The sequence below is a fragment of the Protopterus annectens genome, chromosome 14.part0 (genome assembly GCF_019279795.1).
Source record: "Protopterus annectens isolate FY-2018-M chromosome 14.part0, PAN1.0, whole genome shotgun sequence".
Classification (NCBI taxonomy): domain Eukaryota; kingdom Metazoa; phylum Chordata; order Ceratodontiformes; family Protopteridae; genus Protopterus; species Protopterus annectens.
In genome coordinates this window covers 307122565-307138396 of record NC_056748.1, presented here as the reverse complement: position 1 = coordinate 307138396, position 15832 = coordinate 307122565, and the positions used below count along the sequence as shown (strand labels likewise).

Sequence of the window (15832 nt, the reverse complement as noted above, 5' to 3'; positions counted from 1 at the left end):
CCGAAGTCATCAAAAAAGCTAAGTACCCCGTTGGGGACCTTTTCTTGCCTCAGCCGATGTCAGAAATTACTGAAAAAGTTAACAATTGTCTTTTTTGTGGTAAACAAATACCTCATAAGGATTTCCACTCTTACTGCCTCCCTTGCCTGGGCCCAGACCACGACGTCTCGGCCTGTGTAGCCTGTGCTCGCTTCAACAAGCGCACTCTCAGGCGCTGGGCGGAGTTCGCTGAAGATTTTTTCGGTGATAAATTTGCTTACACCATGCCGTCGGATCTTCTGACATCGCAAACTCCCAAAAAGCGAAAAGACCGACATCCTCGGCCCGCGTCTACTACCGACTCCACGCCAAAACCTAGCACGAGTGCTCCGGTTCTGTCTGAGACGGTCTCTCCACCGCTCCGAACCGAAGACACCGCATTACCGACGACTCCGATTCCAGACATTACTCCGACGCCAGTTATAGATTTTCCTCTGGATACCGAAACCGAGGAAATGTTCGAGACCATTGCTGTAGACAAGGTCACTCCTGCACGTGGAGCTGCCAGGCCTCCTATGGCCATGTCTATTAAGGCCTACACTAGGGCTAAGGCAGCCAGCAAAACTAAGCATATTACTTCCAAATCCTTACCTCAGCCGACTCCGGAGACACAAATTATGTCCATGGCTGCTGATTTAATTTCCATGATTAGAGGTTCACAGGCCCATCCTGAGAGAGCATCCCAGCCTCCTCCTGATAAAAGGCCCCGGGTTGAACCCTCTGTCCCTTCAGATGAAGACTCTGAGGGCTCTGTCCACTCTGATGGCCAGGAAGAGGTCTTCCAGACCTATGAGGACTTGGATGCAGAAGATTCCATACCTTCGGCCTCCCCTCCTGAGGATATTTCTTTTGGGGAAGTTCTGCACACCATGAGGGAACATTTCAAGTGGCAGGGTCAGGAATATTCTGATTCTCGAAAGCCTTAGGACTTTCCTTAAGAAGCCTCAGCACAGGCCCTTAGCTATTCCTCCTGTACTTGATGTTCTGGATGATTTGTATTCTGATTCTAGTGCTACCTCTGATTCTCTTCCTCCTGCTCCAGCCAAGCCAGACAGGTATTACAGGGTCCCAGAAACTCATTCCCATTTATTCAGGGCCCATACTGCTGATTTGGAAACTATTTCACAGGGGCCTAAAGGAGTTTCAGCCTCCACCTCCAAAAGCCCTCCAACAGGTAAGCAAGGTCATTAGAGAGATGGGGTAAAAAGGTTTACATATCCACTACCTTATCCATGAGAGCTTTAAATTGCCTTTTTCATATGTTCCAATATCAGGATTATCTCTTAGAAGACTTACAAAAAACATTAGCTTCTCCTGATCCTTTAGACAGGAAGACTTTGCAGGAAGCTGTACATAACACTCAGCAAGTAAGCAATCACTTCCTGCAGTGTGGATATGATGCACTGGAAGCTTCATGTAGGGCAGCTATGACAGGGGCAGTGATGCGTAGACATGCTTGGTTAAAAGATCAACCTCTACCAGATCATGTAAAAGCAAAACTTCTGGATGCACCTTTGGAAAAGAACAAGCTTTTTGGTGCAAATGCTAAGGAAGTGTTAAAGACCATCGAAGAAAAAGCAAAATCAGTTCAAACTGTGAAGGATTTCCTCCAGGTTCAACCCCCCAGATTCAGTAGGAATTGGCCTTCAAAAAACTGGTCCTTTCCTAATCCAGAAAAGTTTCAAAGGGGTAAGAACAGACGTGGCCGAGGAAGAGGCCCTTACAGGGGACGACAATGGCAGCCAGGAAACCAAAGAAGTGATGCAGGGGTTTCACCTGCCCAACAACCACAAACTCAATGACTTTCCTCTACTACCGCCTACCAGGGAACAACTAGAAGCTCCCTTGGGCGGAAAATTATCTCTGTTTGCAAAAAACTGGCACAGACTGACAAAGGACAAATGGATTTTGGACATTATAGACCGAGGGTACAGGTTTCATTTTCATACCTTACCAAGAAAGCAAGGCATGCCAAATCTACCACAACATCAAAGGGCAGAGGCTATCAAACAAATCACTCTGCTGACTCGAATGAAAGCAATAGAAAGAGTTCCACAAAAGAACAAGAGCAGGGGTTTTACTCAAGACTGTTCCTTGTTCCAAGAAAAGAATCTCAATGGAGACCAATACTGGACTTGTCCGCATTAAACACCTTTCTCATAGTACCAAAGTTCAAAATGCTGACTCTACAGCAACTTCTTCCCATGCTGGGCAAGGAGTCGTGGCTGATTACTCTGGACCTCAAGGAGGCATACCTGCATGTCCCTATCAGACACAGCTGCAGAAGATACCTCAGATTTCTTGCAGGGCCAGAGCATTATCAATTCTCAGCATTGCCATTTGGCTTATCTACTGCGCCCAGAGTGTTTACAAAATGCCTGGCTTCAGTAATTGCTCATTGCAGGCTCCAGGGTATACAAATCTACCTGTACCTGGACGACTGCCTTATACAAGCGGACGACAAACTGATGTTGACAAAAAACCTGGATTATGTCATACGATTACTTCAAGCTCTGGGATACACAGTCAACTTCCAAAAGTCAAGACTGCAGCCATCCCAGCAAATAATCTTCTTAGGAGCCAAACTAGACACAGCCTCTCAGATGGCTTACCTGACAGAAGACAAGCAAGAGAAGTTAACTCAATACTTCAAAGGTTTAGCAAAACTCACCCAGATGACTGCAAGGAGATTCCTACAGGCCCTGGGTTACATGGCATCTTGCATTCTACTGGTTCCATTAGCAAAACTACACATGAGAAAGCTTCAATGGTACCTAAAAAGCATTTGGTCTCAACACAGCAACAACTTGGAGGCAAATCATACCACTCATTCCATGCCTACAAAAGGAATTCCTATGGTGGGCCTCTGTGAGCCAGGAAAACACAGGTATGTCATTCAAAAAACCACAGATAACACAGACCATGACTACAGACGCCTCAGACCTTGGATGGGGGGGGCAAACATGGAAGGCAGGTGTATACAAGGACAATGGTCTCCAAAGGAAACACATCTGCATATAAACCAAAAGGAGATGCTGGCAGTAATGCATGCTATCGAGGCTTTTCAAAACCAACTCCAGCAAGGCCACTTATTGATACGGACAGACAACACCACGGTGATGTGGTACATAAACAAGCAGGGGGGCACCCACTCTTACCCCTTTGCAGACTGACAATGCAGCTTTGGGAGAAATCACTGAGTCTAAACATCCAGTTACAATCCCAGTTTGTTCCAGGAAAAGACAATGTGTTGGCGGACAGCCTAAGCAGGAATTTCACAGATCCACACGAGTGGAGGTTACATCCGAAGGCCTTCAGTCAACTCACTTCGACATGGGGCAAGCCAGAAGTGGACCTATTTGCCTCTCACCTCAATCATCTTCTACCAAAATTTTGCACAAGGACATACCATCCAAAGGCTTGGAAAATAGATGCCCTTTCATTCAACTGGAACTTCCTAGCAATCTATGCATTTCCACCTCTGCCACTGATGACCTCAGTATTACTAAAGATCAAAGCAGAGAAGCCCAAGGGAATCATAATAGCTCCGGATTGGCCAAGACAACACTGGTACCCACTACTACGGAGCATATGCCACACCAGGAGGTGGGCCCTCCCTCAGTGGCCTCTACTTTTGACTCAACACAATTTCGAAACACTGCATCCAAACCTTCAGACACTGCAGCTAACAGCCTGGGAGATCCCATAAATAACTTCAGCTTATCCCTCTCCAAGGAAGTTCAGCGGATACTAATAGAGGCTCGAAGACCATCCACCAGAAAGGTCTACTTAGCAAAGTGGAAAAGATTCAGCAATTGGAATACCAGCAAAAGACATGATGCATCATTACTGAATATCCCACTTATCTTGGAATATTTGGCAGATATGTTACAGAGCGGCCACTCATATTCTTCAATAAAGATACATGCATCTGCTATTTCAGCTAGGTACAACACTGATCCTCCTGTTTTCTCTCACCCCTTACTAAGACAATTCCTCAGGGGAATCAAGAACATTAAGCCACCGAGAAAGGCCCCAGTGCCAGCCTGGGACCTCAATTTTGTCTTAGAAAAACTGACTCTACCTCCTTTTGAGCCAGCAGCTTCAGTTGACTTGCAATTTCTCTCATGGAAAACAGCCTTCCTGTTGGCAATTACCTCAGCAAGAAGGGTTTCTGAGCTACAGGCCCTAATGGCAATACCACCCTTTATTATTTTCCACAGAGACAGGGATTCATTAAGGACCAACCCTACCTTTATGCCAAAGGTGGTATCTAGGGTTTCTCTAAATCAAGCCATTCATCTGCCTGCTTTCTTCCCCAATCCTGAGAATAAGGGGGAAAGACTTTTGCATACCTTGGACACTCATAGACAACTTCGATACTACCTGGACAGAACCAAGGCCAGTAGGAAGTCTGAACAGCTTTTCGTAGCTTACGCCCCTGCAGTCCAAGGAAAAGCAATTTCAAAACAGACTATTTCTAAATGGATTGGACATTGCATCAGATTCTGTTATTCCTTTCATGGAAAGACTGTTCCAGCCTATGTCAGACCACATTCCACCAGAGCTACAGCCACCTCTACAGCATTTTTAAGAGGGTGCCTACAAAAGACATTCTAGAAGCTGCTACATGGAGCTCCGTGCATACATTCTCAAAACACTACAATCTCCCTCTATATTCCAGATCCAGAGCAGGCTTTGCTTGGCAGTCCTGCAGGGTTTGATTGCCACACCATCTATTTCCTAGAGCATACCTCCTCCCCAGCTAAGCTATGGTATTCTACCCACATGTTATGACTGCAGTTGCATTCTTGAAGGACATAGTACAGTTTTGTACCTACCATAAATGTAGATGTCCGATAGACATGCAACTGCAGTCGGGTTTTCCCTCCCTCCATACCCCTCTATGCTTAGGGTCCACTCCTATCCCCCTTACTCTTAGCTGGGGATATCTGTTATGGTGTATTTGTTTTATTGCTCATGTATTTGTTTGGAATCCTGTTTTTGTCTTCCAATTTGATTACAGCCTTCCTTGGAGGGCACCTGGCATCTGGGACAAGAAACACTGAAGAAAATGACGTCGGAGAGAAATGCGACATCAGCCGACGTCGGACCCAGACTTTGGAATCCGGCCGACTGAGGGCTGCCTGAGGCAGGACAACCCACATGTTATGACTGCAGTTGCATGTCTATCGGACATCTACATTTATGGTAGGTACAAAACTGTACTTTATGTAGCATGCAGATTGATACAAACAGCTTGCAGACTATGGCTGGAGCATGTTCCAGTGTTCTTGCGGCAGTTGAAAAGAATGTACAGCAAGCCAATCATGCTCTCACCATTGCTTCTGGTGCATTGCAGTGTTATACTACACTTCAACCATTCTGTGTGTTTCTCTGTGAGCATCATTAACCAGGGCTCCATTGAGACTGTCATTATCTGAAGCAGTGAGACCATACCGAGGGAGGGAGGGAGGTTTATGCATATTGTCTGAGGGTCTTTATATATCTGATTAACACAGTGCCTGCATTTATCAAGTAGGTGACTTTGTGAAATTTCACTGTGCAGGAAGCATGGCAGTCACAGGCACAGCCAGGGTGCTGTGCAGACACATTTTTTCTCAGCACCTCAACATTACACCCTAAATAGCAGAGATGATAGAGTGGTTGCCCTTCTTGTTGATGTAATGCATTCTATGTACATAATTTGGGGACCTCTATTGCCATGTATGCAGTCTACTGCACCTAGTACGTTTAGGAACCTGATGATGTCATAGAAGCTACACATTTTGGTATGTCTGTCCACTAGTGTGTTGGGGAAATAGATATGCACATCCACATACAGAAGTAGAGTATCAAGGAATCTATTGAGTATTCTGCAGACTGATGCCTGTGGCCCCTCTCTGTCTGTGGAATGTTTTTCATGCTAATATAGCAAGTGATACATGCATTAGTTTCCACCAGTATAGGAAGTCTACACATTCCTCACAATTCTCTTTCTTGGTAATATGTATTAGCCAAAGGCCATGTAGTATCTCTTTCCACTTGGAAACTGTCTGTCACCTGCTGCTCATTTATAGTTGTTGGTAGATGATGCACTGCTTGCATCTTTGTTTTTTCCATGCACCTGCTAATCTTCAAGATTTTCCAAATAAAACAAAAATCCATTTGTTCCCTGTTGATGGGATCACTGCAAGATCTGCCAGATCCCCCAGAGTGAAAGCTGTCATTCAGGGAACTGTAAGGGTTGCTTTTTCCCCCACCAGTATCCCAGTAATAAGGACATTTTTATACTAATGTACATAACTTCAGCCTGGGTAGAGGGGCTTGCAACCCACATCACAGCAGGACTCCACAGTGGCTTCACCAGCAAAAGTGCATACTTTTTGCTCTTATAATGGCACACAACTTGCATCTCTTAGACTGCATGCATTCAATTTCATGTCATTATATGATCATTTGCATGTGCCTGTTCACATGCTGTTTACTTCACTGCTCTCTCTGTAGCACAATTGAGTATTGTTTTTCACAGTATATCTGTGCTTGGCTACTTCCTGTTTAGGAACATGCTGTGTAATACAGCTAAATATGGATACTGACCTGTGTTAAAAGCTGGGCTGGGAACCACTAAAGTTCTGAGCATTTAAGACATGCTGTAGGTGGATTGGACACACTAAATTGGCCCTAGGCGTGAGTGCGTGCGTGCGTGTGTGTGCCTTCCGTGAAAGGTTGGGCGCCAGGCTGGCAACTCAACACTGTAAAAACTGTACTGCCAATCATGAGTGGACAGGTGATTCGCTGTGGCGACCCCGACCAGAAAAAGCTGAAAGAAGTAGAAGGAGAAGATTTTCCTGACAAATTGTTTTATATTTGGATCTGCTAATTCTTGCTTTTCTTCTAGAACATGAATCAGATTCACAAAACTGTTTAACTGAAGTTGCTTTGTCTTTTGTTCTGCTGCTTGTAGGCTTGCTTGTACTGTTGGCATTTTAAATATTCAAGTTAGCTTGATGCTTTATGGGAATTGTATGAAAAGATTTGTAAAGTACTGTTATCCTGTTCAAATACCATTTTTGTAAATTCACACTGATTTGTAAATGAACCTATGCATTCAGATTAGGGGTGTTAGTGCACTGTCTGAATCTGCATCCCAGTGTTTTAGCTGCACTGTGCTCCTCTTATTTAGCATATCAGGCTGATTTGACATAATGTCCTGTGATATAGTTTATTAGCAGAATTATTAAGCAAAATTCATTTACAGTGATGAACATTCTTCCTGTTTATTTTAGGGTTACAGAGGCATCACATGCTTCATTGTGGACAGAGAAACAGAAGGGCTGCATATAGGAAAAAAAGAAAATAAATTAGGAATCAGAGCTTCTTCAACATGTCCTGTCACTTTTGAGAATGTCAAGGTACCCATTTCTTATTCTTAGCTCTGCCGTTTAACAACAAACTGAATTTGTAGAACATCAGTGTAAATAGAACACTGATCATGGAGCAGAGGAAGTGAACTGTGTGACTGTAATTATGTCACTTAACCAGACTGTGTTCTTTGGTCATCCCTGCAAAGGGACATCTGTATTAATTTCATACCTTGTTAACAATGTAATAAAAATGCTTGCTTCCTGGAATTGTCTGCCTAGTAATTAAAAAAAAATCCAGGCAATAATCCATTGCACTAGTGAATACTGTTTGGTTGAGGTAACATATGTAAAAGCCACGATAACTCCAGTGTCACCTTGCTGAGGGGCGTAATTTGCTGTTAGGGAGTTGGTCTTGAAATGATGTTGTGTATTACATAATACACATAATAAACAGTTAATGGCAATTTTTTGCTACTGTGTTGATGTTGATGTACAAACAAAACGATTAAAAATGCTAGCAGATGTTTCTTCTTTCATGTGATTTTGTTCATGTACCCCTGCCTCACCTTTAGAAGATGTTACTTACTACCAACTTGTGACAGACTTCTGCTAAGGTGCTTCATTCAGAAGTAGCATCCAATCCCAATGGGAAGTCCATTTACTTGCCAGTTGGGGTACATGTATTTATGCCAGCAGGTTAGAAGATTAATGCTGGTGATGCTAGTACACCCTGAGTAGTAGTAAGACATCTTCAAAGAGTTATGTCTTCTCTTGGTGATGCTTAAGTACTACAGTTCTTTCCTGTCCAGTTCTTCAGGCATCTTTTGCAAAGCTGGGTCTACGTTTGCTCATGCTTCTTGTCTTTGATACCCAGTGCTACTTGATTGATTATGCAAAGTGCCCTACTCATTTTGTACTTTAATTTCTCTTCCTTAATTTCTTGGAAGAGGAAGGGTAAGTTTGTGTATGGCCTTGGCTGAAATTAACCAAGACGTCTTGCTCAACAAATTTTGGTATCTATGAAATATATTCTGCTAAAGTATTTCTTCTTCTCTTTCCCCTCTTTCTCATGTGTTGAGTGCACATCACAATGAAGAGCATGTAGTTCAGTATTTGTATTTTGTTTTTGTGGGTTGACAATGACAAATCATCTATGATTTCTAATTTTCTGCATGAGTTTTACCTTGTGGCTTGTTTTATTGTTCTTGGACATGCACTCTGAGAAACTCTATAAGCATTTATTAGCTGGTGTAACTAGATCTGTATTCAGACTTTTTTCTTTTTTACAAAATATTTACAAATGTTTACCACATTTTTGACAAAGATACAATTTTTTGTATTGCTGGACAGTCTAGGCAAATTGTTACTAAGTCTATAGTAAACACGAGTGGTATGCTAAAGCTCTAAATTGTTAATGAGTGCTTCCTGTGCACAGGATACAAGTTTTGATTCCTTCTACCTTCACTTGTCTACTGTGTGACTCTTGAAAAGAGACAGTTTGTCCAGTGAGCTTACCTGGTCAACAAATGTGTAAATTAAAATGAATAAATAAAAATAGGTAAAACATTTTTTTACATACACTGAAAAATGTTAAGATAATACAACTTCATTGATGCTTTGTACCTGAATATTTGTTATTTTTGTACATGTTATTTAATAGTGCCAAATTGCTGTATGTGGTGTTGGTTTGAAAAAAATTCTAAAGAGCCACAGACATATTTGACTTCACTCTTAAACACATAACATGTATGGTGAAGCAGTGAATTTATAGGTTTCTTCTAGTGGGTAATTATGACTTTAATCACATGTGTTGCCTGCATTGAACCTCTGCTATACTGATTTAGAGTAGCACAGATCTTGTGAATACCATACCCATTAACTAAATGAGCTTTTTGGAAAGTGGGAAAGCCATGGTCTCTCTCTTTATAATGCAGTCCTGAAAGGTGTTGCTGGCCTTGTATGCTGGTTAGCAGTATGTAGTACCCTCTGTATTAAGCATCTGGTATTTTAGCTTGTTGCTTAACCTCTGCAGACAGTAAAGTGGTATAGTACACTTAGAGCTGTATGCTGCAGTGAATTCACACTTAAGCGATTTATAGCTCTATAACGTGTCATCCACTGATTGTGCACCCCATTTTCTAATTTCTGCATATATCTGCACACGTACACACATATGTACATATATTTTTTTCTTAGAAGTGTATTCTGGAAGCAGTACAGTAACTATCAACTTGTGTAGTGAATGTATATTCCAAGAACCATACAGAAAAATGCCACTGAGGATCCGAAATGGTAAAATCAAGGTATTTAATAACAAGATTACTTCACTTCTCTGGTCCAACACGTAGTCTTCTAAGTAAGAGTCTATTCTTTGTTATACAATATTTATTTCATTTCTAGATACAGGGGTGTAGTTTGATCCATTATGCAAGATATCTAGCAACAAGTTAGAATAATCCTGCACTGAGTTATTTGCTAACGGTGTCCAATCTAGCCCTGTTTCAGTAAGCTGCACTACTTTGCTTAAACTTCAGCATGACAGCAGTAACTGTCTGATTGTCTTTCCAAGAATGTGCTACTGCAGAGATTGTATGCTTAACGTGTCTTTGTTTCAGTATTGAAATTGTCTGAGGGATGTTCAGCACATTGAAAAGGAAATTATTGTTAGGGGGCAATGATTGCTTTCTCTTCTCTGGTCTCTGATTCTGAGGAGTGTTTCTGTTCTGATAGCCCATTGGAAGCCTTTTCTTTTTCTGAAACCATGCCCAGAATTAATCAGTTGTTTCAGTGGGAACATAATGATCCTTCACTGTCATTAAATAAATATTATTGCTTATAGCAAGTGGAATTCCCTGAACCTACACAAATTCTTCCAACTTTGGTGTATATATTTATTACAGCCTATAACTTGTCTGATAGCCAGTCTGCTGCCTCCAAAGAAAACAATAGATTGAATAAAGATCTTCAGTCTTATAAGTTTTTATTTTCTAATCCCATATATCATTCTGCAGTAATTTAGTTTGTAAATCCTGCTGCTGTTGTACATCTGGTAAATGCTAGTCATACCATCTAGTAAGGCTGGGAAGGGCTTTGAAAGATTTGCGGAAAAATGTATTCTTCAACACTTACTTTTAGTATTCTTAACTGTGAAGCTAACATGTTATAGTTTATGCTTGCTTCTTTTGAAAATATGAGTAACATTATAACTTATTTTCTCTCTTCTGAGGAAAAAATAATCTTATTGCTTCTGTGTCACAAGTGACTAAACACTCCTTGAAATGTGCTTATGATTCAGTTGATGCCATTTCCAGAGCTGCTGCTACTGGACCTGTTGTGGGGAGGATTGTTTGGTTGTTTACACAAAACCTTCCTGAAGATGTTAAAGATGAAAATTTTAATTTTTTCTTAGATAAAGAGGCTGCAATTCGGCCATCTGCCACAGAAATCCTTAAAAGGTATGATGAGAGAGGGATGCTAATTCAGGGAGTTTCTTGGATTTTTCAGCTTGCCTTCTCCAGATTTGACAGGAGTTTTACAGATACCTCTGATCCATTTAGTAAAAAGCAAAATAAGCAGATACAGCAAGCTTCTGGTAAACAGACTTTTAAAAGCAATTGCAAGGAACACCAAAAGTAAGGGGGAGCCTCTCAGAAACCGGTACTAATTTTGAATGACTGTTTATGGAATCCCCCCAACCCTTGCAAGCCCCTAATTCTTCTCCAAAATTTGGCCTTCCATTTATGTCTGTGGCAACAAATGGTCTCAGACAAATGGGTTCTGAGAGTGATACAGATGGTAGTGGGAATCTCTCTCTCCTTTTCAGAGGATTTCTCATTATCCATCAGATAAAGCTCCTTTTCCCTCCATCATACAGCATCTATTAGCTCAAGGTATGATGAAAACTGTCATATTCTCAGAAAGACATTTTTTATTTAAGAATATTTGGGCACCAGTGGAAGAAGAGTTGTGGAAATCAGTCATACAACTTTCTCACTTTCAGTTCTCTGTATTTCTTTTTGGGTTATCGACTGCTCCAAGGCTAATCACAAAATGTCGGTCTTCAGTGATAGCCTTCTGCAAGCCTTCATTTTTTTCCTTATTTAGTCAACTTGCTTATCTTTTTCAGTCTTTTTTAAATGTCAGGAATATTTCACCTGGATGAAAGATCTCTTGCATTGACTTGGGTTTTGGGAGAACACCCAGAAGTCTTGTCCTTTCCACATGATTTTTTTCTAGTGGTGTGTCCTAGATACAAAGTTCAAATAGCTTTTCTTCCACAGGAAAATCTAGGTTTATAACTATAACTGTTCCTGTGCTTTTTCCACTCATAAAAGCCTCTGTAAGGGAATTACACAGGATATTAGGATTCATGGCATTGAATTCCTCTAGTCAGGGTCAACATGAGAAAAATTAATTGGTGCCTAAAATCAGTATGGGCCAAACATCAACTTCTCCTGACTTTCCATATACCTGTTGTGAGATGTGTGAAAATGGAGTTTTTTTTTTTTTTTTTTTGGTGGAGAGAGTAGTTTTGCCTGAATCCAGGTCTTCCATTCTCCCTTCCAGCTCCAACACAACCTGTAACAGTGGAATCCTCAGGCTTTGCATGGAGAGCACTGTCTATGGGAGTAAAAGTGCAGAGTCTTTGGACAAAGAAAGAAAGGCCAAAACACAAGTGTTAGAGGTGTTGGCAGTAATAAATACTGTCCACTCTCTCAGTCCACTGTGTGTCTCAGAACCATTAAAAATGATAGCGCTACAATATTGTGGTACATAAACAAACATAATAACTTGATCTTACCCTATGTCCAGACTATCCATGGTAGCATGTGCTATAGCTGTAGCCCAATCTCTTTGTTAAGGCATCCTACATCCTGTCATGGCAAAATTTTGTGGCAGACAAACTGAGCAGGGCAAAGATAGACCCACATGAATGGAAACTGAATCAGGAGGTCTTCCATGAATTGGTCCAGCTGTGGGGAACCTCTTCATTAGATCTTTTTGCCTCCATTCACAACAATCTGTCAGAAAAATTCTGCTCCAAGACTCCATGCAAAAAGGCTTAGAAAACAGATGCATTCTCTTTTCCTTGGACAAGAATGTTTCTTTATGCTTGCCACCATTTCCACTGATATCTAGGGTCACTTTGAAGAGTCAGAAGGACTCTACAAAATACTTTTCCTTTTTTAGGAAGTGACCAAGGGAAGTTACCGCAAGTTTCCTTTCAGATTGGACCTACCCCCACAGGACAAGGAGTGTGTGAAACATCCTGTCTCCAGGCTGCTGTGACTGCCTAGATGATAACATCTTAATACCTTTTAGGCACTTATTTTCTCTGAGGTGGTGCAGCAGGTATTAAAGGTGGCAAGAAAACCTGCTACTAGAAAGTCGCATACTAGTAAATGGAAAGTATTTTCTAGTTGGTGCTAAGAGAAGAACCATCAGTCTTTTCGGGTTAGTGTCTGGGTTCTACATTGTTTGCATGATTTACTAAACTCTGGCCTGTCTTACTTCTCCATTTGTTGTGCATTTCAGCATGTTTGCCTGTGGCCCCTCTCGGTCAGTGCAATCTGATGTGAAAATGTTTTTGAAAGCGGAGTTGAGTACCGAGCCTCCTAGAAAACAGGTGGCTCCTCCTTGGGAATCTTAATTTTGTCTTGGAAAAACTAACTGTTGCGCCACTTGAACCAGCTCGTCTGGCTGACTTGAGGTTGTTAACATCAAGAACAGTGTTACTGATTTGTCCAACCTATGAAGAAGAGTATCTGAGTTGCAAGCTTTTATGGTGGGTCAGCCTCATCTCACTTTCCACAAAGACAGGGTTTCCTTAAGAATTGATTCTTCATTTATGCCTAAAGTGGTATCCATGTTTTCTTTAAGTTAAGATATTCATCTCCCTGTCTTCTTTCTAGAATTTAAGAATGTGGGTGAAATAATTCCCAATACCTTGGATGCACACAACAAGGCAGTTACAGGCAGGGCCAAGGCTCATTCTGCTAGGGCCTTGGCTTCATCTGTAGCTTTTTGGAAAGGGTTGGATACAAGAAGAATTCTAGAAGGAGCAATTTGGTCCTCTCTGCATATCTTTGCATAGCACTACAAAGTAGATTACTTTTCTAGGCCTAGGACAGGCTTTGCTAGGACTATTCTCCAGGGGCACCTGAACCCGGGTTCAGGCACCTAGGCGGTGCGACATCCACCTGTGAGACAGCTGGAGGTGGACACATGGCAGGAGGTGGACACATGGCAGGATGACAAAGTAGCTGCAGTGACAAATGACTGAGGACAATTCCCCGTCAGAATTGAGGAAACCCCCACACCCTAACCGCAAGTGGCACATACAAACCCACACAGTGATAGACTGTACACCCCCTTAGAAGCCACCATGTGCAACTGTTAGTGCAACATGCGTCTGGCATAGCATGCCACGCGGGCATGAAAGTGATACCATGGAAACTGTGTTCTGTGGGCAAAGCCTTTATTAATTGAATAAGTAATGTGATGTGTGTAGTGCTTGGTGCATACTAAACGCAAACATTATCACAACTTGTAGAAATGTGCCACAGCACAGAGGAAATCCTGCACATCACTGTAGTCACACTTGTGCTGTAAGATGTGCTTTAGGCGACACTCCCTTACTACAATAGCCTTCCTACGTGGAGTTACAGGCATTCCCCTCAGAAGAGATTCACGTCGGTTATCAGTCAGGTTCTGCTCCTGCTGCAGAACCCACAGAAGGTCAGCTAGCTGTACAGTTGGGCATCCCGGTAATACCTTCAGCCGACGATGCCATGCCTCCACCTGGTTGTTAGTCCGTGGGAAGTCTATTTCTGAGACATCAGACACATTCCAAAACCGCAAAGGGTACGACAATGGCATTCGTGTCTGTGATGAACTGCGGGATGCATACTTGCGTGGTCGGCCCCGTACATAATGATGGTCCAGAAAAACACCAATTGGCTGAGCACATTCCGGTAAGGAAGCCACAATGTCCAAAAATGCAGGAACAACATCCTCCAATGGTAGGAATGCCAACGCGATCAGCTTGTGGATGGCAGTTGAGAATGCAGTGTCTGTGCCATAAAGGGCAACAAGGTGATGATGCTGGATCTGACGCCAGATGATCTGAGCAAAATGGAATAGGCATCCTTTCAGAATACTCTTAGGGAATGCCTTCCGGCTGGCACGTATTGCTGCCTTCTCAAAATCGGTCATAATATACTGTGGGGACAAAGTCCATTCCTGATCAGCAGCCATACCCTTCAGTACTTCCCACAAAGTGGTGTATGCAGACTCCGACTTCCGTGTCATGAGACAGTACACCAGGGGTACAATCCTAGTTGAGGTGGGCGTGCCAATACATCCATGTAATATGTACAGCTGGCGACATACATCAGCCCGTGTGGGGAAGGTGCCATCGCCAAGAATGATGTCAGATCTGCACAAATCTGTCAAATTCTGTGCAGTAGTAAGTAGAACCAAGGAATTTGTACCATCCATATCCGACCTTCTACGGAGGATGAAGCTGCCACTACGGAGTGAATACTGGCTGACATCAATACCTGCAAGTGTTGCTGGAAGTGTAGTCATGGATGCCCGTGCCCGCTGCCGTACCCTGGTTATGCTTCGACGAAGTGTTGCACGACAGGGCATCTCCTGTAGTACGTTGTCATCTGCTGTGCCTAGGACACACTGCATTACCAAGCTTGGCATTTCAGTACCGGTTACCGCCCGCTGCCGCAGTTCCGCTCGCAGTGTAGCCATGGGGGCCATTGTTGCATCTGGGCCATGCTGGTGTGGTAGTGATTTCAGCAGTTCTTCCCCGTCCTCCTGGCGTACAGTGATGGCACGTCCTCTGCACGCCTTTACTCTCCGCTCGATACACGCCCAGTACCGTTTCGGTGGTACTTCACGTTCCAGATGGTAGAGGTACCCATCAACCACCAGCATTGGTTTACCACGTTGGCTAGGCACTGTGGTGTATCTGTTGCCAAGCAGACCAGGGCTTTACAGATACATAGATTCCAGCATGGTAGCAGCACTTGTTGAAGGCCTCTCAGCATCCATCTCAGCGAGGGTAGCTGGGAATGGGGTATACAACCAGCCTTGGAGCAGGTCCCTTCCAGATAGTGGGTTACTCACTGTACAACACCTTTTCTTGTACTGCGTGTGCTAGCGCTGTCTGCCACAGTGGCCCTATACAACTGTGTGCACCCCACCTGTCTCTGACTGCCTCTATGCTATAATGTCACTGTTTGCAGTTAACACAACCCTGGTGTTGCCATATGCTTGTTCTCTGGTAGGTATCCTCCCCACCTAGTTGCAGCACAGATTCTCAGTGTACTGCACCAGCCCCCTTTCACTCCCAGTGGTTGCTGCTGGCCAATCAGGGTGTTGGGCCCACTCTCAGTTACAGTGGCAGATGT

General features: G+C 42.9%; 1 protein-coding gene across 1 annotated transcript in view; it reads left to right on the top strand.

The window, feature by feature from the left end:
• The window catches only part of ACADSB (acyl-CoA dehydrogenase short/branched chain), a gene marked incomplete in the record, with an annotated part of 895069 nt that overhangs the window by 300934 nt on the left and 578303 nt on the right, over positions 1–15832 (top strand). Inside the window, 1 exon segment of the mRNA XM_044056031.1 lies at positions 7329–7454. Coding sequence (XP_043911966.1) covers positions 7329–7454 — 126 coding nt within the window.